General features: G+C 38.3%; 1 protein-coding gene across 2 annotated transcripts in view; it reads left to right on the plus strand.

Moving 5' to 3' along the window:
* ABCB7 (ATP binding cassette subfamily B member 7) overlaps window positions 1–22623 on the plus strand; it is a 41168-nt gene that overhangs the window by 16600 nt on the left and 1945 nt on the right. For both annotated transcript variants that reach the window (XM_075106266.1, XM_075106267.1), the window contains exons 5-15: window positions 7097–7229; window positions 7670–7938; window positions 9140–9228; window positions 9312–9399; window positions 10401–10575; window positions 12023–12180; window positions 12724–12887; window positions 13059–13188; window positions 13687–13858; window positions 18894–18997; window positions 20623–20730. In XM_075106266.1, coding sequence (XP_074962367.1) covers window positions 7097–7229; window positions 7670–7938; window positions 9140–9228; window positions 9312–9399; window positions 10401–10575; window positions 12023–12180; window positions 12724–12887; window positions 13059–13188; window positions 13687–13858; window positions 18894–18997; window positions 20623–20730 — 1590 coding nt within the window. The remainder of the gene's footprint in view (window positions 1–7096; window positions 7230–7669; window positions 7939–9139; window positions 9229–9311; window positions 9400–10400; window positions 10576–12022; window positions 12181–12723; window positions 12888–13058; window positions 13189–13686; window positions 13859–18893; window positions 18998–20622; window positions 20731–22623) is intronic.

A 22623-nucleotide genomic window follows, 5' to 3' on the forward strand; every position in this document is an offset into this window, starting at 1 on the left:
TTTATTCATTTTTAGAAAGAAATAGATATGCAAAATCTTTCTGCAGGTTAATGGAGGATATAATTCAAATTTTGTGCAAACCTTGTGGAAATAATTCAGAAGAGCAAATGTTAACTTCATGCAAAAAATCTGCTTTTGAAAAAAAAATTTTGATTGCAAAATATTGGAAGTAAATTTTCTAAGTTTCATTGAGACATATGGCTCCACTGGGTCGCTTCTAAGCATGGCAATTTTTACCAAACACAAAGCTAATATTAGTATCTTGCTGGGATAACTAAAGCAGGTGCTACTTAGCAATGAGTTTTAGCCCTTAAGCGGGTTGCACTAGCAGCTTACTAGCATTCAGCAATGTTGCCATGTTATGAAAAGAGAGAAGAAACAAATTGCGGTTATGTAGGTGATAAGAGTACTTGGAAGAGACGTGTGCTCGTTTGTTTGAGCTGAAGAGGAAAGGCCAATCATTTGGTCTACAGCTCTCCTGTGAGCAGTCTATGAGGTGCTAGCTGGTACTGGCTACACTAGATATTTTGGTTTCTGTTGCTGATAATGCAGGTGACAACATGCAGAATACGGCATGTCTGTACAAGTAAACTTCCACCTTTTTGTATGCCCGTGCAAAATACACAGCAGTGCTTTCCGTTACGCTTTGAAACTGTCTGGGAAATGATCTGCTCAAAATGCAGATGCAGGGTGCATTTTGCCTTGTGTACTGTGCAGTTGCCCTCACAATAATGTTTATTATATTTAACTGTGCTTAGTTCATTGAGGTTTTGTGATGTCTATTTAAGAATACCCCATTTACCTGATGGATATGAAACGTTTTCTCACTCAGTTTCTTTTTAAAGCCTCTTATTGGTAATGTGGATAATAATCTGAAGGCAATTTTGCAAGTAGTTTGAAGTAATTTTTTTCTTCTGCTCTTCCCCCCACTTCCTAATTTGTAGGGTTATATGAATGTGATGGAGGATGTGAATCCAGAAGCTAATCCTGCATGTGGCAGCATTGTACCTTGCTTTTAGGAAATCTGTTAATGTTTCAAGCAGCTTTCTGGGGTGTAATGAAAACGAAATTGATGGCCAGGATGCTTGACTCTTGCAAAATAGCTCTGTATTTGGTATAATACAGAGCCATGATATTTCTGCTGGGAGAGAGAGATGTTTCCCCCGTCAGAAAATCGGACACATTATTGCTCTTTGGGGAAGTAACTGGATGTTTGGATCTCTCTTAAGTGTTCTCTTAAATTTCATACTTCAGATTCTGTGCAAAGCAGCCTGGAAGCCCTGCTGTCCAGAGCAGATTCCCAGCAGAAAACCCGTTGAGCTTTGCCTAGGTTTTAGGAGATGCCTGTTAAGCAGAAATGTTTTGTGAGAATGTTTCAGCGGACAAGGATTTCATTGGGAAAACACAGCAAGCTCTCTACAGAATATATATGATAACTGCCTGGGGTGAAAAATTTCATGGATGTCTTCTAGCTATCCTTTGCTAATGTTCTTTGTTCTGTTTCTATCATAGCAAAGTTGTGTTAGAACTCAAATATTTTTCAAATAACTGCAATTTAACAAGTTACACCTCATCACCTGAGCTATGTCCACTCTTGCGGGGTAAATTTTCTTAAATTGCTTCATACTTTACACATGCTACGCATGCATGTAGTTATTGTGGCATAACTGACATGCGATAGTTCCAGGGCTGTTGTAAGCCTGTTGTGTCTTTGAGCCCTGAGCATCTGCTTTTCTTCCAGAGAAAACTAAAGGTCACTATGTCCTAGAGAAAATTAAATACAAATTAGTTTACCTGTAGCTTGCCTGGACCATGTATAATCCTGTGCAGTTTCCTCATTATCCCATTTGGGACTGCTTTGTTCTGATTGCCTGTGAGGTTAATTACAATGTATTTGATAGACCACACAAGCCGTTTGTTAAAGTTTCTGTGCTCTGTAGCTGTGTCAGCGCAAGAATGCCAGCATACCTTTCTCCTCACTGCAGTCCTGGCCCGATTTCTTTGTTCGCTCTGAACTTGTCTGCATCTGAAGCGTTTACATCCTTATTATGGATTTTGTCTACAGGCTGCTCATTCTTAGGGGTTTCACGTAGAGAACTACGTGATCGTGATGCCTGCTACTAGTCACCTTCCCCAATAAAGAATACTTTTGTAAGACTTTTGGCCAATTTCTTCTGAGTTTGACAAAAGAGTTTAGTGAGGTTTTATACCTCTATATTTATAAATTCTCCAGTTAGAAGAAAAGAACCAAATGGTGACTCTCTGAGACAGAGGCCGTAGGGTGGCTTCAATTTTGTTCTAAGAAAACTCCAGAGAAATCACAGAGGAGAGGTGGGTTATGAAATCCTCAGTCAGAGGAAAAAAAATTAGGAGTTCACACCCAGTTTGATTGGGTTCGCTTACCCACAGAAGACAAAAAAGCTGGAGATCATACCTCCTTGTCCTGCTGCTTGAGAAATAATTGCCCTCTTTAAATCTTCTGGTTCAGTAAAATTCAATTTCAAAACAAAAGCCAGTTTGTGTGCAGTTACTGAAGAGCCTGCAGTTACAATCTGTCTTGACTCCTTTTGTGGGGCCCAGTTGCCTGTCATTGAGCAAATCATTGTGATTTTTGGTTCCTTTTTTTCTGCACATAACCGCTAGTAGTATTGTTAGCCTTCAAAGCGAGTTGTTTGTATGGCTTTTTATGACTGGGAGCTGACAGGACAGAGTCTGCTCTAGGGCTAGTAAGGTCTTTTTTTCTTGGAAGATTTGTTGTATTATGACATGCTTTAAATTTTTATCTTAAATATTTATAGCCTATCTAGACATGTGCGATCTGAAAGATGCAATGTGAAGATAGGTGAGAAGAGTACACAAGGCATTATCTATGTTTTCAGACATAGATTAGCCTGCTCAGGTTCTACATATCTGGTTTTTCTTTTTTCCACATTCCCTCTGCCATTTTTTGTCATCTCTGCTGGGGTATGTATAGTAAATGCTCCTTTACTTTTCTGTTTCTTTCCTTTTTCTCCTGTGGCACAAGAAGAAAAAGTGCTTGGGCTTCTGAGAAGCTGGATTAAACACATGAATATGACAAAATCGCTTGTCACCTCTGTCAGCCTGTAATGGTTTTTGGCCTCTTGGTCACAGACCAAGCATGTGTTATTCATGAGCCAGAGGAATCTTTCAGACTATCTGCATTTCTACTGACTGCTAATTCTGTAAGTTTCAAGAGAAGACATTGTTTGGCTAAGGAGGCAAGGCACAAGTGTCGTACTTGCAAATTTAGTCTGCGTGCGAAGATAATGGTATCTATCCGATCAGTTAGGAATGTACCTATGTTCTTGGTGTTGGAGCCCTTTTTGTGGGCTCAGGTGGAGTTAGCTAATTACAACAAACCTTTTGAAAATGTTAGCTTTTTGAGAAGTTTCAGGTGAAATGTAGTTTTAAATTCCCCCCCTCCCCACCCCACATTTCAGGTCACCATTAAATTTGAAGAAAGCGTGAAGCCAGATGCTTCCTCCTTTTGGACCACAGTTTGTAGCTTCTTTAGCAGCCTTACCCCCATAAGGGATGGAGTTTTTATTTTCACCAATGGAATTGTTGGATGCATACATTATATTGGTCCAGAGATAAATTCAGTCATCTTCATGTCAACGTTTCTCATTGAATTATTGGCAAAAGAGGAGTTCACTGTAGACCGGTTTTATCTTGTTGGGGCTCAGCCTGTCACTCATTCATCATCTTTATTAAACAAGAAATACTGGGAAGAGCAAAATGAAAGATAAGACTGTTTGCCATAAACGTAGTGCAGTGCCACAAGGGAATAGAGATGATGATGCATTGTCAGCTTAAAACAGTGCAGTCATTTAAAAAAATGTTTAAACTCATTTAAGCATGATGCATTACAGTATAACGCGCTGTTAAATGTGGGCAATTGAGTTGGGATGACTTCATGGGTGCTGTATGTGCTTTCCAATAAATTCAGGCAGGGATAAGCTATTAATTCAAAATTATAAATAGAAAATGTACAAATTTATATTAAAAGGGTCTTTTAATGGAATTGTTATCAAGCTTTCAGGCATTAGGAAGAGGAAGGAAACCTATGTATATGTATTGCGTAAGACAATTGTTTTGCATGGTAGCTTTTCATAATGTACCTAGGTGTGCTTAAAGCTTTTTCTTCTGTGACAGCAAACCTAGGCTACTAAAGAGATGGCTGTGAGTTTAAGTAGAAAGCTGAAATTTTGTTTCCATTAATGTGAATGTGATCTCATTGACTTAACAAATTGAGTAGGAAAGGCCTGTGTCTAATAATGGCCTCTCATCTCTCTTGCTACAAACTATGTAAGATTAACTATTTTTTTTTTAAATTACTGGAAAGCAGACTGTCTTGATTGCTAATGAAATGCAATACCATGCTGCCTTGTTCTTATTCAAGCTTTACCCTCCAGGAGTCAGAACAACTATAACCTGAGACCAGGCTTTAAATTTCATTTAAAACTCTATTGGGTAGAATTATATTGATGTAAAAGAAGACATTTCTGCAAAATTGTGGGCTGTTACCGGTTAGATTAATTGTGAGTGGAGAACTGCAGTTTAGAGAACACATCTCTTTTCTTTAAATGGACTTTAAAATGTGTCTGTAGTTCTATTTCTAAACTACCTGTAGTGTAGCTTAGTCTACTGCAGAGTAAAATCCCTGCAGAAGGATTTTTGAGAATCTGCAGCAAATGAAGAAAATCTGCATTACATTACTCTTATTTTCTACTCAGTAGTCTCTCCCAGGAAAACCTGCACTTTGTCATGTTGGTCATCGCTGTAACACACATGGTAGTATATTCGTCTTTATTAAGAACAAAGTGCCACCCAAAAATTGAGTTTCAGTAACTCTGAAGGAAAAGTAGGATTTTTGTTGTTATACTGGGAAGGGAGGGGGGGATTTGAATTCCAGTATCATAAAGAATCAAAATCTCTGTTAACGCATCCCCGGTTCTTTGCAGGGCTTTATGCTTAAGGTTTAAGCATATAATGGCAGTAACCTTCGTCTGCTGTGTATAATTTAAGTTATCAGACACTATGGTATACTGCTGCTTTGATGGTATTTGTTGGCTTTCTGAAGGTAATGCTAACCTCGGGTCCTGGCTTTTTTTTTTTTTTAATGGAGATTTCCACAATTCTGATCTATTAAAAAGGGAGCTGGCGCTGAGCGGCTCTCAGGCTTGCAGTGGATACATTCCAGAAGAATGTATTTGAAGTAGGACCTGATCTTTCAGCTGTTTTCTTTTTTCAGTCACAAACTAACCAGTAATAATTTCACCTAGATGCTCACTGATCTCACCTGTCTCCTCCCAGGAGCTGTCTAGATTAAGCCGTATTGAGAATTTGGTAGTCTTCCCCGCCGCCTTTTTGTCTTTTTCTGCTTAGTGTAGTTCGTAGGGGAGACGCAGGAGGGAAGAGGAGAAAATGGATTCCTTCCTCTTTGCATTTAAAAACTTTTGCATAAAACAGTATCTAGAGCAAATAAACAGAACAGATTAAAAAAAAACACTTAAAAATTTTTCTTTAATCCTGTAGTTAAAACAAGTGTTTTCAAAACTCCAGTTTCCCCTCTTGATGAAGTACCTGTCTTCCACCATCTACAGTACTTTGTAACACTGGGAATATTTGATACTGGGACAGCTGTTATGCTTACTAAAAGCCTGTCTTCCAGCTTGTATTTATGCTGAAGTTATGAAAGACTTTACCACTCTTTTTGCTTGAAACCTAGTTTTATCCAGTTAATTTACACTTCCTTTCACTGGGCTTTCAGCTCTGACAGACGTCCCTCAATACAACTGAGACCTGAGTCACTATACAAAACATTTGGTGGAGAGCGCTGAAATATCTTTGTCAATCTGTTTCGGTTTTTTGTTTCTTCTCATTTAAAATAATTTGTCACCTACCCAACAATTTTTTTTCCAAATATTGAAAAAAAGCCCCAACCTTAAGCAAAGTCAGCTCGCTGTGAAGTATTTTAACATCTGCCGCGTTTGTAAGATTGTAGGTCTTAACATGCTTGTTCAACTGCTAAAAAATTCATATACCTTATTTTCAGATCTTCAGTTCGAAGCAGTTTGAATTAATAAATTCTATTAATTATATGAACAGTAAATTTTTTTCTTGGTACGAATGAGTGATGTAACAACGGAATATTAACAAGAATTAAGAATTTTGTTTTATTTAAGATTTTCAGTGTTTTCTCATGCTACATTTGTGCAAATAAAATATCCTAAAGTTGGTCTCTTTATGTATCTAGATGTCTCGCCTTTCACATGTAGAGGAGACACCACTGTTAAGAGGAGATGCATTTGGGTTTTGGTGCTCTTACAAAAATACCTAGTGACGTACTGCGTGTTAGGTTGTGGATATGACTTCAGTATTCTGTTTGAAAGCTCATATTTTTAACGTAATTTGTACTGTCTTATAGACTATACAGAGTCTTTTGTGCTGCTGTGCCAAATGCTAGGGTTAATGTCGATATTGCGTTTATAGTGATGTTGCAAATGGAAAGCGTTATTTAAACATCAAGGTGGTATCAACAGTCAGAAGAGAGAAAGGATAGGTTACCTTCTTTAACTTCACTAGAGCTTTGGTTTAATACCTCTCGACCCAGTATTAGCAATATGTGGGTGAGTCGTTTCTTTTGTAGTAATAGTTCTTCATACTGAATGTTGCCAGTATCACAAAGAGCAACCAACCTGTAACGATGACATAATTTAGTAGCATTGCGAGTACGCGTGATGCGGTGTCTGCTGCTTGATTCATTTCCCAGTCATGCCGTTGCTGTACTGAGTGCTCAGCCTCAGTTTAAGTGCCTTTGCAGTGTTCAATTTGTTTAGGATAGAAATTGATATTTAAAAGGAGCCAGTGAGAGAGACAAACTAACCCTGCAGTCCCGGGAGTAAAGACTTAATAGTACGGAGAATATTGTGCTTGAAATAGAGAGCCATCTCACCACTCTAAGTGGTTAAGAACTAAATATAACAGCAGAGCAATTTCAGGAAAAAATAGTCATGCTACAGAGATGTATGTTTTAATGCATATGGACTAATTGGTATTCTTATGCTTTTAGGCGATGAATATATTGGTTCCCTTCATGTTTAAATATGCAGTAGACAACCTCAACCAGGTATCTGGAAACGTGCTCAACCTCGGTGATACACCAAGTACAGTGGCAACTGTGGCAACTGCTGTTCTCATCGGCTGTAAGTGGGACTCCCAAATCTGTTGCCAAGCATTAACCTCGTTCAGTAAGGGAGCTGGATAGCAGAGCTTCCGACCTCTGCACTGCCAAGCGTCTCGGATGCGTATTTTGTAGTTACTTCTGTGTTGATGTCTGTTTCTAATGTTCTGTGACCTTCCTTCTGGTATTCCAATTAAAAAATGAAATAATGCTTATTGAAATGATTCTGGATTATAAATCCTTCTCTATTTTATAACCAGCTGCAAAAGAAACTGATTTAAAATGTGTGCGCAATGGTTTATAAATGAAAAATAGCGTAAAGTTTTGGACCAATTAACTATGAATTACCTTTGAACTACAAATTTGAAAATATATAAAGGCTGAGTCTAATGTAATTTCATGCATGGAGGGAAGTTGGAAATGTGATTATTTCAGTTTGTAAACTTTTTCATCTTTTTTTAGATGGTATCTCAAGAGCTGGGGCAGCGTTATTTAATGAAGCTAGAAACGCAGTATTTGGGAAAGTCGCTCAAAATTCAATCAGAAGGATAGCGAAGAATGTTTTTCTGCACCTCCATAACCTGGATTTGGCATTCCATCTAAGCAGGCAAACCGGAGCTCTGTCAAAAACCATCGACAGAGGAACAAGAGGCATCAGTTTTGTTCTTAGCGCTTTAGTATTTAATCTGGGACCTACGATGTTTGAAGTGGCACTAGTCAGTGGAATTCTGGTGAGTGTTGTTTCTTCATGAGTTGAAATTGTCTCATTTAGGAAATACATTGATTTTTCTTTTACCGAAGTCTACTGAGTATTAATAATAAAATAATAATAATAATAATTGAATTTACAAGGTGGTTGTGAAAGAAACTACTGTAAAGAAGAGTAATCCATAATTTTCAAATATTAGGTACTTTAAATCAGCTCATTTGAAATTATTTTCATATTTAACTCCTGTCTTCAGCCAGTGGTATTTATGTGGATAGTTTTTAATGTTTTTCTTCAAAATTGTTGAAAAAATGAAATCAGAAAAGTAAACTCTGCACACAAGCATCAAATATATGTGGGTAAATACTGAGGAAGCAGAATATAAATGTCCAGGAATGTGTGTTGAGGATAGAAGAGGGAGTGATTATTTGCTCTCTTCTGAATACTGGTCTTTTCTTGTCCAGAACATAAAAGTGAAAATCATCTTTTGGAAAATAGGCTTCTCCTTCTTGCAGGTTTTAAGGTTAATAAGCTCAATTTTAAACTTTTCTTTTGTAAATCACACTTACTGTCTTTGAAATCAGGATCTTTGAATATTTATATGCTAAAATCTAAATCTCTATTATGGAGCTTAGACTAAATTAAAAGCAAGGATCTTGTTTTGTTTATTCCCCTTCTTTTTAGAAGAACTTAATCAAATTTCAGTGCAATTATATGAGTTAAAACCCCTGTTGATATTGGGTTAAATTTTATAACCTTTGGAAGTTGCAAATCAAGCTGGCTGTTAGCCAGCCTTCCATCTTCACGGCTTTCCTCTCTCTCTGATGTACCCTGCAGTAGAGAGAATGCTTCATAAATTGTTTTGCAAGGCCATTTATTTCTTCTTCTGCAATCTTCAGCTTTCTTTCAAAATCCACCCAAAAAGCATGTAAACAAATACTTACTTGCGATAGCAGCACAAACATTAGCAACGTGTGTTTTATAATGGCAAAAAATGACTTTCCAGTATTAGGTTATACACTAGCTCTTGGTTATCTCCTCCTACCTTTTTATCTATACCCTTCTCCTTGCTGCTTTCCTTTTGAGCTTATGCCTGTTCAGAGCAGGGCGTGTGTTGGGAGGGACCCTCAGAGCTCTTGTCTGGGGCTATCGTAATTTTGAGACAACAGTAAAGTCTTGAAAATCATTGTGGCTTTATTTTTTTCCTTTTATTTTAAATATTCTAGTATTACAAATGTGGTGCAGAGTTTGCTTTGGTAACCCTGGGGACGCTAGGAGCCTATGCAGCATTCACAATAGGAATTACACAGTGGAGGTAAGGCATGCCCTCTGATTCATCAGGGTACTTACTGTTTCCTCAGCCTGGACTCCTGACTGTATTAAGCCTCCATTTTACAGGACTAAGTTTCGAATAGAAATGAACAAAGCAGATAATGATGCGGGTAACGCTGCAGTTGACTCGCTACTAAATTATGAGACTGTGAAGGTAAGACCAATCTTTACTACTAGGCTCTTTGTCTTACTTCTGTCAGCCTAAGGAATGTGAGTCATAAGATTCATCTTTTCTAGGGCTACATATTTGGAGCAATAGCATATTTTTAAAACATTATTCAATTGGAGAGTATTACATGATACTGACAGAGTAGCACGAAAGTTGTTAGTGGGGCTTGAAAAAAAAATCTATTTGCTAATAAAGAACGAGAAGCTTCTTTCATGATGGAAGCACCTTGGCCATCGGTTTCTGCAAAAGATGAACTTAAAATCTGGAAGAAGCTTCTCTTCACTTGTTTGCAGAATTGTTTTCTGAATATCAGCCTGCAATATGCTGTCTTCTCAAACGCCCATATGCACTGTTTTCATTACCTATTGTGGTTTGTAGCACTCCATTGTAACATTTGCATGAAAGAACGGTCTCTGTTGGTCCCTCTACTGCTATTATTAAAAAAATCCTGTGGACAGCTTTGAAATTGTCCAGGCTCATTCTTATTTTATGCTTTTTTTTAATTGGAGAGCTAGAACTGGAAAGCTAAGCAGTGGAGTTAGCTTTGAAGAAGGACCGAGAGGTAGACATGGTGTGAGAAGTACTGGTCTAGAGAATTTCCCATCATCACAGTACCAAGGTTGTTCTAGCACATGGAGGACAGTAACTTCTTTTTAGCATATCGTGGCAGCTGGTGTATGGTTTTGATGTTAATGAGGTAGAAGTTCTGCAAGACAGATGCCCAGTGTCACTAGAATATATGAGTATGGCAGGGATCTCCGTACTGTCTCCTTTCCCAGTGCAGAACGTGCTAGGGTTTGCTCGTGGTTTTTTGTCTTCGCACACTAATCCTTTATCTTCTTTTCTTTTTAGTTGTTAGAAGTTTTGAAGAGGGGTTGTGTGTGTATCTGTGCATGTAATGTATTTATACTGAACTTCATAACTAGTTAAATATACAGTCTAGTATGTTTGAGAATGTGACGTTTATTATTTTTGTGTAATCATAGTATTTCAATAATGAAAAGTATGAAGCCCAACGGTATGATGAATTCTTGAAGATCTATGAAAATGCCTCCCTGAAGACTACCTCTACTCTAGCTCTCCTGAACTTTGGACAGAGCGCTATATTTAGCATTGGCTTAACGGCCATCATGGTGCTTGCTAGCCAGGGCATTGTCGCAGGTAACTCATCTGTCTGTAAGCTAAAAATGACGTTCCTTTACCTTAATTCATCCATAACAGAAGTGTTGATTTTAATTAACTTGTGGTGGATGTGAGACTTTTTGCTTGAGAGTTTTGGATATTTCTGCTTCTTAGAGTATTATTAATTCCATTTTTTATATATATATATCCGTAACTAGTATGATTTTATTAAACATTTTAAAAGTTTAGCAGTTAGAGAAAGATCCTAAGAAAACTTAACTTTGGGAAGTTTCTGTTGAAGGATAGTGAAAGACACTTCTATAAATACATACTTCTGTGGACCTTGTAAAGGTCCTTTCTTTTTACCCGTCTTCCTTCCCATGTTGGCAAGATTCGGAACTTTTCCCCAACGTGCGTGTACCTGTGTGCTTTGTCTCCAGGAGTTTTATTAGCAGTGTCCTTCACTTTCCTTACATTAATAAGAGCACATCGTTGAATGAATTGTTTCTGTATGTTAGAGTTTTTCATCTATATTTGTCTAATTTACTACATAAAGTAAAGCCTGCTTGTTTAGGAAGATACAGTACAAGCTTCAAATACAGTAGATGAATGCAGTATGGGGATGAGGCTCTGCTAAAGCAAGGTGGTTTTAGAATAAAAATGATGCTTTAAACACTGTTAGCATCCAGTTGTGTTTGAAGAGTAGACCTTCATATCATGTTGTCTTTCTTGCATCTCCTTTGCTCTTTTTAAGAGATGCCAGGACAGGGAGGAGTTACGCTGTGAATGGATAAATTAGTAGGTGCAGTTTATGGCTCTCCTTAACAAAACTGAGAATAGCCTTTAAGCAGGATGGTAGAAATACGGCTTTAAATAATCTTTCTGGACCTGATTCAGCTGAACTGACCCGGTACTTACCTTTTGCTAGTGTGTCATCCTGAGTTCCCTTGATCAGTGTATTTGATATTAAGCCGCCCAGAGCTTCTCACTATATGTTTTAGCAGCTCTGTTGTATGTAGTATGAAAGTCCTCTCCCCTGATCATGACAAATTCTATCATTTGGATTTGTCTATAATTACACTTAAGACTGTCTTTTCTGAATCTTGCTTTCATATGTTAGTTCCTCCCCTTCTAACTTATTTAGGCCCTCTTACGTTTCTCTCTGTGGAGCTTACAACTTTACAATCTGATGTTTTCCATGAATTTTCTGATACGCTGCTAGTCTTATTTCCCAGGTGCTATTTTATATATATACTTTTTTTTAGTGAAACTCACCCAAACATTGCCATTCGTTTTCAGGCACCTTCCTGTATAAGATCTGATCTTCTGCGAATGCTTTTTGTTTACTGTAGAAACATCGGGTTTTAAAAATGGGATAAAAGAAACTAGACTTGATTGACTTGATTATTTTTTTAAGTCTTTTGGTGCTTCCTAACAAGACAACCCTTCAAGTCTCCTTCTTCTCTCACATCCATTTTGTCTTAAGGCAGCCTTTCTGTTGGAGATCTAGTAATGGTGAATGGATTGCTGTTCCAGCTTTCTCTTCCCCTAAACTTCCTGGGAACAGTATACAGAGAGACAAGACAAGCACTTATAGATATGAATACCTTGTTTACACTTCTCAGTGTAGATACCAAAATTAAAGTAAGTAGTAGCTTATTTTCCTAAAGTTTCTGGGTATTTAATAGGGCTGTTTTCTGGCAATGCCATCGTTTCACGCTGTTTGTTACCTTCCAGGTTTAATTTCTGCTCAAGAAAGATGTTGCGTAAGGATGCTGTTCTGCCTCTTCTTTAAGTGCAGTTAGTGCAATAGCAGCTGCTTTTTCTCTTGCAAAACCTTTTAGTGACAGCAATTGCTTCACGGAAGCTGTGTTTGTATTAAGATTTTTTTTGTATTTAAGTATTCATGCCTTGTGCTTGAATTTTTATTTGTAATTAATGATGCAGAATTTATTACTGCAAAAGAAGTTGTGAAGCAGAGTGTTTACAGCAGAAATTTTTACCTTCTTTGGGGAAAAGGAGGAACAAACCGATTTCACTTGTGTGGCAGATTATAATTATTTTCAACATATCCAAGTTGGAGTGTCTGTTTGCCTTTTTCGGAGCTAGGAAATGGACTGTTCAGCTTGTTGAACTGCTTGAGGTACTTTCTGGGCGGCATGTAAAGCGGCACTCTTCTTTTAATAGGACAAAGAGCTGGCTCCACCCCTGCAGATCACACCACAGACTGCTACCATTGCCTTTGATAATGTGCATTTTGAATACCTGGAGGGGCAGAAAGTCCTTGCTGGAGTGTCTTTTGAAGTCCCTGCAGGAAAGAAAGTGGCCATTGTAGGAGGTAGTGGGTCAGGGTGGGTAAATGGACTAAATACGCCAATCAACTATGCAGAGTTTTGCTTTTTAAATGCATTTGTTCTTGCATTTCGCTTTTTATTATTTTTGTTAGTGAGATCAGTTCTGCTTGGAGATTGTAAATGGCAAACCAGGAGCGTAACATTACCTTAAATGCTTTTCAATTTCAGGAAAAGCACAATTGTGAGATTATTATTTCGTTTCTATGAACCTCAGAAAGGAAATATTTATATTGCTGGACAGAACATACAAGATGTCAGTTTGGAAAGCCTGAGAAAGGCAATAGGAGTTGTACCTCAGGTATGCCATGTTCCATTCTCCCCACATAGCCCATTGTAATAGTAATTCTTAGTATTTTGGCACTGCAGTTCAATGAAGGCCAATCCTAATGCAGTGGTATTGTCTAGTTCCTTTGAAAGTCACCATGCTGCTGCTTCTTTTTCTTTTCTTTCTCCAGGAAATATTATGGGTTTATGTGCATCATCATATAGATCCAATTTCTGAAATGTGTTTAAGCTTTTTCATGAGAAATGGCCTCCAGCTTTAAATGATTTAGCTTTATAGTTGATTTACCACCCATAATGAGTTAGCAAAGTGGTAAAAGTATGCATGACACATATATATTTAGGACACAAAATGTATTAATCTCATTTTTGGGGAATTTCCCCAAATACTTTTACCTTCAGGCTTTGTAGAAAAATATAAGCTATTCTGTATTGATTTCTTGCATGGACTGGGGACAGTTTTTAAACTATTGTTGATGGTTTCTTGTTTAAAATATTTTTTCCATAAATGCAGGATGCTGTTCTCTTCCATAATACTATCTATTACAATCTGCTCTACGGCAATATCGGCGCAACACCAGAACAGGTGTATGCGGTAGCCAAGTTGGCAGGAATCCATGATGCTATTCTTCGAATGCCAAATGGTTACAACACTCAGGTTGGTGAACGAGGACTCAAGCTCTCAGGTAGGTTCTTTTAAGCGCAAAAATTCTTTGTGTCCCTTTCGCTATCTCAAAGTTCAGTGCATAGTTTATTCCTCAGTCAGACTTGCTTTTAGCTTATTTACATTATAACATAATTGTAAGGCTAAATATTAACACCAAGATCTGTAGTTTAAGGCAACTGTAGGCTACAGGATATTTAAAGGAATGTATTTTCAGGGGATAGCATTAAATGAGTTGATATGTAAGCGTGTAGATGCATCTTAAGTAAAAATGATCTTTCCCCTAATCTATTTGGGTAGTGGAATGGGTGTGAATAGAATTAGGAACTTTATGTATGTGTGCTTTGCATGTAAGATGTGATAGGCTTCTATATGTGTGCATAGACCTTCCAAATCTGAGCTCTTAACTCAAAACTTGTAGCAGCTGAAAGTTAGGTGGCGTTTTGGGTTTGCTGTTGATAGTAGGGCAGCGGGTTATGTTGTTACGGCAAAGTCATTTTGGAGCCATAATGAAAGGGCCTTCATGTCTTATGTGTTTCTTACCCATGAATTGTGTAAGAAACAACATGCAAATGGTGGCTGCATCTCTGCAAGCTGTGGATTTATATTACACAACCTTGGTCCTGAAACACAAAAAAGCAGGAGTTTATTCTGCAAGTCCCTCTGTGTTTGGGTATGCACTCCATAAAACAGCATAACTGTTCTAGACTAGAAAGATCATGTCATGGCATTAGCCAGGCTTTGCTAGGCATGCTAGCCTTTCAGGGCCGCTCTTACAAAAAATTCACCTTACTCCTCCTTCTCTGCAGCTGTCTGTAATATTAAAGCGACATACACTTGTTCATAGGGAAGATGATGCTTGAAAGCAGACATTCTTCCTGTGGTGGCGTTATAATGTAAGACAAGGGATCATGTGGAAACTGGGAAATGTCTAAATCCTTTCCCATGTTCTTTTTCTGTTTTTTTATTGGTGTGACATAGGATTTTAAAAATACGGAGTTTAAGTGTAAGTTTTTAGGTAGTAGCTAGATTCCGCTGGAATGCTTTCAATCTCAAATCTCTTAGCGTGAAGTTGCACTGAGACAGAGCTAATAATGATGTCCATCACATGAATGTAACACTTAACTAAATGTGCATGGAATGAAACAAAAATTAAATGACTGTTTTGGTTGAAGGTTATATTATTATTAGGTTATTTTATTATATTTTAAATAGCTCTTTGTCTTCTTATAGCTCTTTCAGTTTTTAATAGATATTTGATGTAAGATAAAATGGGTTACTCACTTCATGAGGTTTTCCCACTTAATTCACTGATGGGTTTGGTTCCCCTCCTTGGTGGGTATTACGAGAGGTAGAAAGTGCATTTGCAAAGTTCATTACAAACATGTCCTGTCGTCTTGTTTTGAAAAAAACAAAACACACCACAGTTTTGCTTAAAACCACTGTCCAGTACGAGCAGTGGTGGGGCATGGTTTTTCATATTAGTTTGGTATATTTTCCTAATACAGTCTTGAAGGTGTTCAGGTAAGTGTGAGGTCACTGAAAATATTTGGAAGGATTTTGACAAGGTATTTAGCATAGTGCTGAGTTGTGTGCAGAGAGCAGTAGTGGCGAGCTGCCGTACGTGCGCAGCTTAACTGCTGCTCTGCCCGAGGAGAGGCTGTATCGCTGTAGTAACGGGTAGGACGTGTCTTTCTAAACAACTTCTGGATACATGACCTTACTGTTTGGCAAACTCTAAAGACGGGTGCCAGAGCTTTTCTTGCACTCTGACTCCATGTACAAGACACCCTTTATTGGTAGACCAAAGAACAGGTCAGCCGTTTCCACTTGGATGTAGGATGGAGCGGTAGCGGGCAGACTGCTCTACTCCCTTGGGAATGAGGTGTGGCCCTACAGGAGGGAGAGACTTACCTCAAGGAGTTTGGAATCTTCAGGGTACTGAGGTTGCTTTAGAATGGTACTGAGATGTACGGATCTTCAGAGGGTGTGGGGCTGGTGGGGGTCCAGAAGCAGGAGCGCAGGAATGCAGCATGTTCAGGCAGAGATGCTGCCTGTTGCATACAGCAAGCTATATGCGGTATTTCTTACTATGCAGCTGCTGAAGTCAGGAATTCTGGTCTCTTTGAAACAGAGGATCAGAGGTTACATTCTGTATCCAGAAGGTATGTGCAGGAGGAAGCATGCACATTTGCAGAAGGGGAATACAGAAAAGGTTAGAAGGGAAATAAAATATGTGAAGCACAGATCTGGGTGAGTGAGTAGAACATACAAAATAGGTACTGGCAGGGCTGTAGAGAACCGTGATGATGATGAAAGATTTCTGTTGTGCTGCACATCTCCCCAAACTAGTAATTTCTGGAAAGAAGATTTGACAAAAGTAGGTTTGAAATATCTTGGCATTTACAGAAGCGTCGAATGGTTTGAGTTGGAAGGGACTTTCTAGAGATCATCTCGACCAACACCCCTGCTGTGAGCCGGGGCACCTTTCCGTACATCAGGTTGCTCAAAGCCTTAGCCTTATGCTGAGGTTTGGATTGGGTATTAGGAAAAATTTCTTCACTGAAAGGGGTTGTCAAGGGCTGGGACAGGCTGCCCAGGGCAGTGGTGGAGTCACCATCCCTGCAGGGGTTCAAAAAACGTGGGACATGGTTTAGGAGGCCTGGGGGTGTTGGGCTGACGGTTGGACTTGATGATCCTAGAGGTCTTTTCCATCATTAATGATTCTGTGATCTTGGGCTTCCTCAGATTGCGCATTGAACTGATCTTAAATGCAGTTGTGCGCTCAGCTCGTAGGGAGCTTGATTCTGCATGCCTTGCTTGCAGGTGCCAGTTGGTGGGTTTAGGTGGGTTTAGGTCAGAATGTGGAGCTGTCATGTCCGCTGTATCCCATGTGCTCTTGTTAGATCAATATTTTAATTGACAATGAGCGTTGTAATGGCCAGAAGTGGTTTAGTTGTTTAATGGATTGGAGATGTCAAATGCGTATTTTTGAGTTCCTTCAGTAGCTCTGTAAAAATATGGCATCTGTTTGATCTCTGTAGTTTTCGGAATAGTAGAATGGCTCCCAAAGTTGTTATAAAGGTATATATTAGATTGATTTCTGAATCTGTTTAGTATTTAAGTTGGGTGAGGCTTCTTATATTTCTAGTCTAAGAAAAACACAAAGTGGGGGGAGCGAAAGCTCCGTGAGTTTAAGTGGTCCCCTTTGAAATGCAGAGATTTTATATGTGATGGAAAAAACAAGGTTTTCAGGACCACTGACATGGTGGGTGTCTCGGTGGAAGGCACCATGAAATTAACGTGGGTGCTGGGTGTGTGAACAGTGGTAGCGGTGTGTGGGGCCAGTAAAGGCTGTGATCTTAATTTGGGGCCCTGGTTCTGAAAATAGTTAAATCTGAGTGCAGCAAATTATTATTTAAAAAAATAAGCAAATTGGATTCTTCCTGTATTCCTCCTGTATTTGGTATATATATTTGGTATATTTTTTGATTCCTTTCTTCTAGTAAATGAACAGTTTACTACTTTAAGGACTGGTATTGGAACTTTAAAACTGGTAGATTATTTTTTTTTACTGTAGAGAACCTTAATAGAAACCAAACTCCCTAATGGCAGTACAGTAGTGTGGATAACAAGCCTCAGTATCTGAGTTTCTCTCCCCTAGTGTGGTTTTCCTTGCTTGTGTGGTAGGAAAATAGGCATAAGGAATTCTTAATTGCAGTGAGAACTTTATCAATTGAAATGGTGAAGTTAACCATTTAGTGCAGTTCTTACTGCTCTCAAGGATTGATTCATCAAGAGTAAATAATGAAAAAGATGCTGTTTCAGTTTTTTCAAGTAGAATCCATTTCAGTGTAACAGATAGAGCTGTAACAGCCCAAACCCCTGACTCTGTGGACGAAATGGTTAACGTGCTGTTGTCCTGAATATGAATGGGGAAGAACATGGAACGAGTTGATATGTTACAAATGTAAGGAAGGACCTTGGATTTTGTCATTGTAGTATGTCTTTCAAACATGGATATTGTCAAGCTGTGAGTTTTGAACGTGCTTTGGAGGAGAGAGAGAGTGTACTAAAATAGACTGAGTAAATTGTACAACTCTAATTGCTACTGAATTCTGGCAAAGACAGTTTAACATTTGAACTGCAGCATTATTATCAGCCTTTTAAATGGTTTATTAAAGCATGTTCTCTCCTGATAGGAATGGAACATTAACAAGAATATAATGGTATTAAATGGAATGTTTTGAAGTCTTGAATAAAACAAAGGAGGACAAGTGCACAAATGTGAAATGTTTGCATTGCATACCAAATGTTTAGCAGATTTAAAGTTCTTAAATGCACCTGTTTTCCTGTCTGTAAAAGTTGTCCTAAGTTATTCTTGGGTAAATGTTGGCTGTAAGAACTGGGGAGGAAGGAAACTATTCTGAAACTTGGTTACATCAGAAAGCAACAGGCAGTAGATTGCATAATGAAGGTGGTTTTTGCTACTGTATTAATGTGTTCTTTAACAAAATTTGCTGGTTAAAGCTGTTAGGTATTACGCTTTAAATCTGGGCCACTATGGAGTGGAAAGTTAGATGAATTTCAAGGAGAGAACTGAAAGAAAGTGTGCAAGATGCATGAAATCACATACATCAGGCGTGGACAGAGCATTTTTTATCTGCAAGAGAAAACAGGGTGTATGTATGTGGAATTACTGTACAGGGCATAGCTTAGACCAGGTAAATGAGCTCGTACTCCCTGGTGTACCGAGTGAGTTACTGTACGTCCTCATTAGTTACCTGCTCTTGCCTTGCAGTATGTACAAAATAGTTCTCTGTCCTTTTCGAAAAGGATAAGCAATCTTGAATCTCTTTGGATTTACCAGGGAGCAGGAACTTGTGTGATATTGAATGTAAAATGTACAGACCTTTATCAGTAGCAACTATGATGTATATTAAAAAAAAAAAAAAGAAAAAAGAACCAACCCCCAAACGAGTCATGTCTGCTGTTGAATTTAGAATATCACAATTGTAACTTCATCTCTTTTTTGTCCCCTGTCCCCCCCAATTCAGGAGGAGAAAAGCAAAGAGTTGCAATTGCTAGAGCAATGTTAAAGGAGCCGCTTATTTTTCTCTATGATGAAGCCACATCATCTCTAGATTCAATTACAGAAGAGGTAAATTGTGATTTTAAAAAAAAAAAATACAAAACTTGAGTGGTGTAATGATGTATGATTCTGATGCTTTTTCCTTGTTCTTTTCCTCTCGGAAAGAATTCGGTTGTTCTTGCCAGATTGCTATCACGTATTTTCCTGGTATTATTATTAAGAGATCCTATGGCTGAGCCCTTTCCTAAAGGCCAGAGGAGAGATACCGAGTCTCTACCTGGAGACGTAGTGAAGAATATCAACTCTGTCTCTGGGTGTATTTTGTGTTTTACGCTCTTGGGGTCCCATTCAACATTAAACGTTTGTCTCTTGAAGCTGTTGCAAATACCACTTGTGGCCATGGAGTGTGAAGCTTTCCCATCTACTTTAAAAGGTGTTTAGATGACATCTAGCATTCGTAAAATTTATTCTAAATAATTGTGTCATAATGCAGAACAGAAAACCACTTGTTTGTTGTGCAGCGTCTTTCTGAGATGCAAATCAGGTCGGTGTAACCTGCCTGGTATTAATTTGTATTCATTTCACAGGAAGGGCTGTGAAACGTCAGAGCGTTGTGCCATAGGTGTCATGACACTACCGCAGTAACTGCATCAGGCTTCGTACCTACATCTTTGCTTAAACACGAAACTCTCAGCACCAACAGTAATTTCACAAACTTATATCATTGAAAACTAGATCTGGAGCTATGTTTGTGTTCACTTACGTGGATCATTGAGGGAATTTATTGACCTGTAATCACTAAATTACTTTCATTTTCCAGATACAAAGAAATCAGAGTACAAACTGTACCTCTATATAGTACAGCATTCAAATATAGCACAGCTTCCGCATTGGACCAGAAATGTTCATAACACATGCAATCTTACAGAGCCCTACCTGGATATTCTCTCTCTCCTTTTGCTGCATTTATTGCGAGAATCATAAGCAAAGCTGAAAGTTTCACAGCAAAACTGCACTTTAAAGACAGCAAATGAAAATGAGTCCTTTCCACAAAAGTATTTCTGGTAATCCAAGTGTTTTCTGACACAGGCAAGTGTTCTTCAGGAAAAGAAAGCAGACGCTTCACTTGCTGTAGTGAGAGCACAACTTCCCAGTTAGCACTGCTTGCATCTGAATGCAGCTGGGAAGGTGGAAGACCGCTCACAAAGGAAGCAGCGGATGGAGAGATAATTCCCAGGATTGCTTTAACTTTATGTTCCACATTGATGTGATATGGAGAGCGATTTTTTTTTTCTTTAACTTTCATTGACTGGAAAGTAGTGTTGTTATGATTTATTATTTTCACACGCCTTTGCTGTTTATGTTGCTTTTGTAGCACGGCTGCACGGGGAAGTTTTTCATGAAATCAAGTATCACTTCTCTTCCTTTGTCCCTTGGGATATTTGCATTATTCTGTGAATAAAGGTATTTTTGCAATTTGAGGACTTTATCAAGAGCCATAGATGTTTCATGCTTGGGATTCTGCTGTTTGTTCTGTAGGCACTCGTAGCTGTTTCTTATGGTGAAGCTATAGCAGTCCTGGAGGTGTTTCTCAGCTCTTAGTTACAGGAATTTGCATGTTTCCAGACAGCATTTTATTTTTCTTCGTACCACATAGGAACATGTAAGAGTTTGTCTCTATTTTAACCTTGCAGAATATTCTCAATGCCATGAGGGACATGGTGAAACACCGAACATCAATTTTCATTGCTCACAGGCTGTCAACAGTAGTTGATGCAGATGAGATCATTGTGCTGGATCAGGTGAGGTGACCGCCCTGTGACGTGTAACTTTCAACTGATGTCACCGTTTGTTTCAGAGAGTCTCTGTGTCTGTTTTGAAATACTGTACTCCCACCAAGCTACTGAAAGTTCTTGCTTTAGAAATGAACCATGAAAGAAAATCCTCATCCGAGCTTTACTTTTTACATATTTCTCTAACTTCCAACTAATGGTTTATCAGTTGCAGAAACTTGCATGTGTGGCTCTCTTGTATTTTTACTTCATTTGCATAATTCATTTAATTACATGTTCTTTATATGCATTATGACAAATTTCACCTGATGCTCTGGGACTGGCTTAATGTTGCATGTTTTTAATGGAATTTATTACATGCTTCTGTCAGATTAGGTTTCCTAATGTATTCCCCCAATTTATGCTTTGTTCTCATTACTCAGTGAGTGTCTGGTTTTCACATACATCCACTGGGTTTTTTCCTCCTTTCAGTGGAAAGAGAGAGGACAGCGTGTTCTGTTTCCATGCAGATAAAACTGTTGTAGGACTGTTCAATCTAATTATGTTATAAATCTGAACACCGTTCTCTATTGTACCTGTAGGAAAGTGTGATTACTCCCTTTCTGGATGCTTCTCTTACAAGAAAAGAAAAGTTTCAACATTTGATTTACCAATATTACTATTCACCTGTTACCTCACATTCACTCTGTCCGAAGTCCATTTTCTTCTCTATTACCCATATCTGGCTATAGTTTTAAAGTAAACAAACGTCCTTATTATAACTCCATAGTTACTCTTTTAACTGATAATGCTGAGAATATGGTGCTCTAATCTGCTGATAATAGGTGTTAAATTTATCTCTGCATTCGTTTTTTTAGTTGCTATTTATATGCTTGTGATCATAGGTGTATTTAGTGACTAAAATATGCGTATCTAAAAGAAAATAAATTATTCCTACAGGATGTTAAATGATTTCATGGGGAATTAGAACAAAATCTTATTAAATGGTGACAATCATACCTACCTTTGCTATACAAATCTCAGCTTCATCTGAATCTTGAAGTAGTGGAATAAATCACTCATACTGCTCTGTGGAGTTTTTATTTGGTTTCGATCTGCTTGTTTTTTCAGCTTTTGCTGAAAAATCATTTCTTAAGGTGTATCCTTCATGTAACGGCATGATAAAACATCTTGCAAATGGCTTTTTGCAAGTTACAAGGCAATCTGCGACTCTTTGTTTTCAGTGCAGGTTTTCACAGCTCAGTAAGCGTGTGTTTTGTGTTACAGTGTAACTGTTAAATTAAAAATAAAAGCACAACCTAAAACTGTAAAGCAGCGAGGGTGCTCACTTTTTTGGATGATGTTAGTGTAATAGCGATTGTGAATGAGTAAGGCGGCGTGGTGCATCACTTTTAGTGCCCGACTGCTTCATGTGAGGCATCGGTGAGATTTGCTCAGCAGAAAGTTGTCGTCCCGGCTTGATTGACGAGCACTCTGTTAGCAACCGGATAAATAAGGCTCGGTAGCGGAGATGAGACGGGATGATTGTGGCTGGTTTTGCTTAGCAATGGAAATATGGCATCACAATTTCAGCACCTTTGCTTAGGTAAATCAGAAGAATTCTTGAGTGAGTAAACAAACATTCTATTAATGATATTGATCTTAATGCTGTGAAGCTGGACAGAGAAGTTCTTTTTTTTTTTTTTTTTAATTAACTGTTCAAGAGTTATTTAAAAAAGACAGGCCGTAATTCAAAAGCCTAGTCTCTACTACAATGAACTCCCTAAATTAACCACTTAACTGCAGAATTTATTTAAAAACTTTGTTGGGCAAGTGTATATTTGTTCAGATTCCACCAGCACGGCTCGTAATAGAAGTGACAAGACCCAATTTTTTTCTCAGCATGTTCATCAGCAGCTGTCA

Source organism: Phalacrocorax aristotelis, chromosome 11 (genome assembly GCF_949628215.1).
Source record: "Phalacrocorax aristotelis chromosome 11, bGulAri2.1, whole genome shotgun sequence".
Taxonomy (NCBI): Eukaryota; Metazoa; Chordata; class Aves; order Suliformes; family Phalacrocoracidae; genus Phalacrocorax; species Phalacrocorax aristotelis.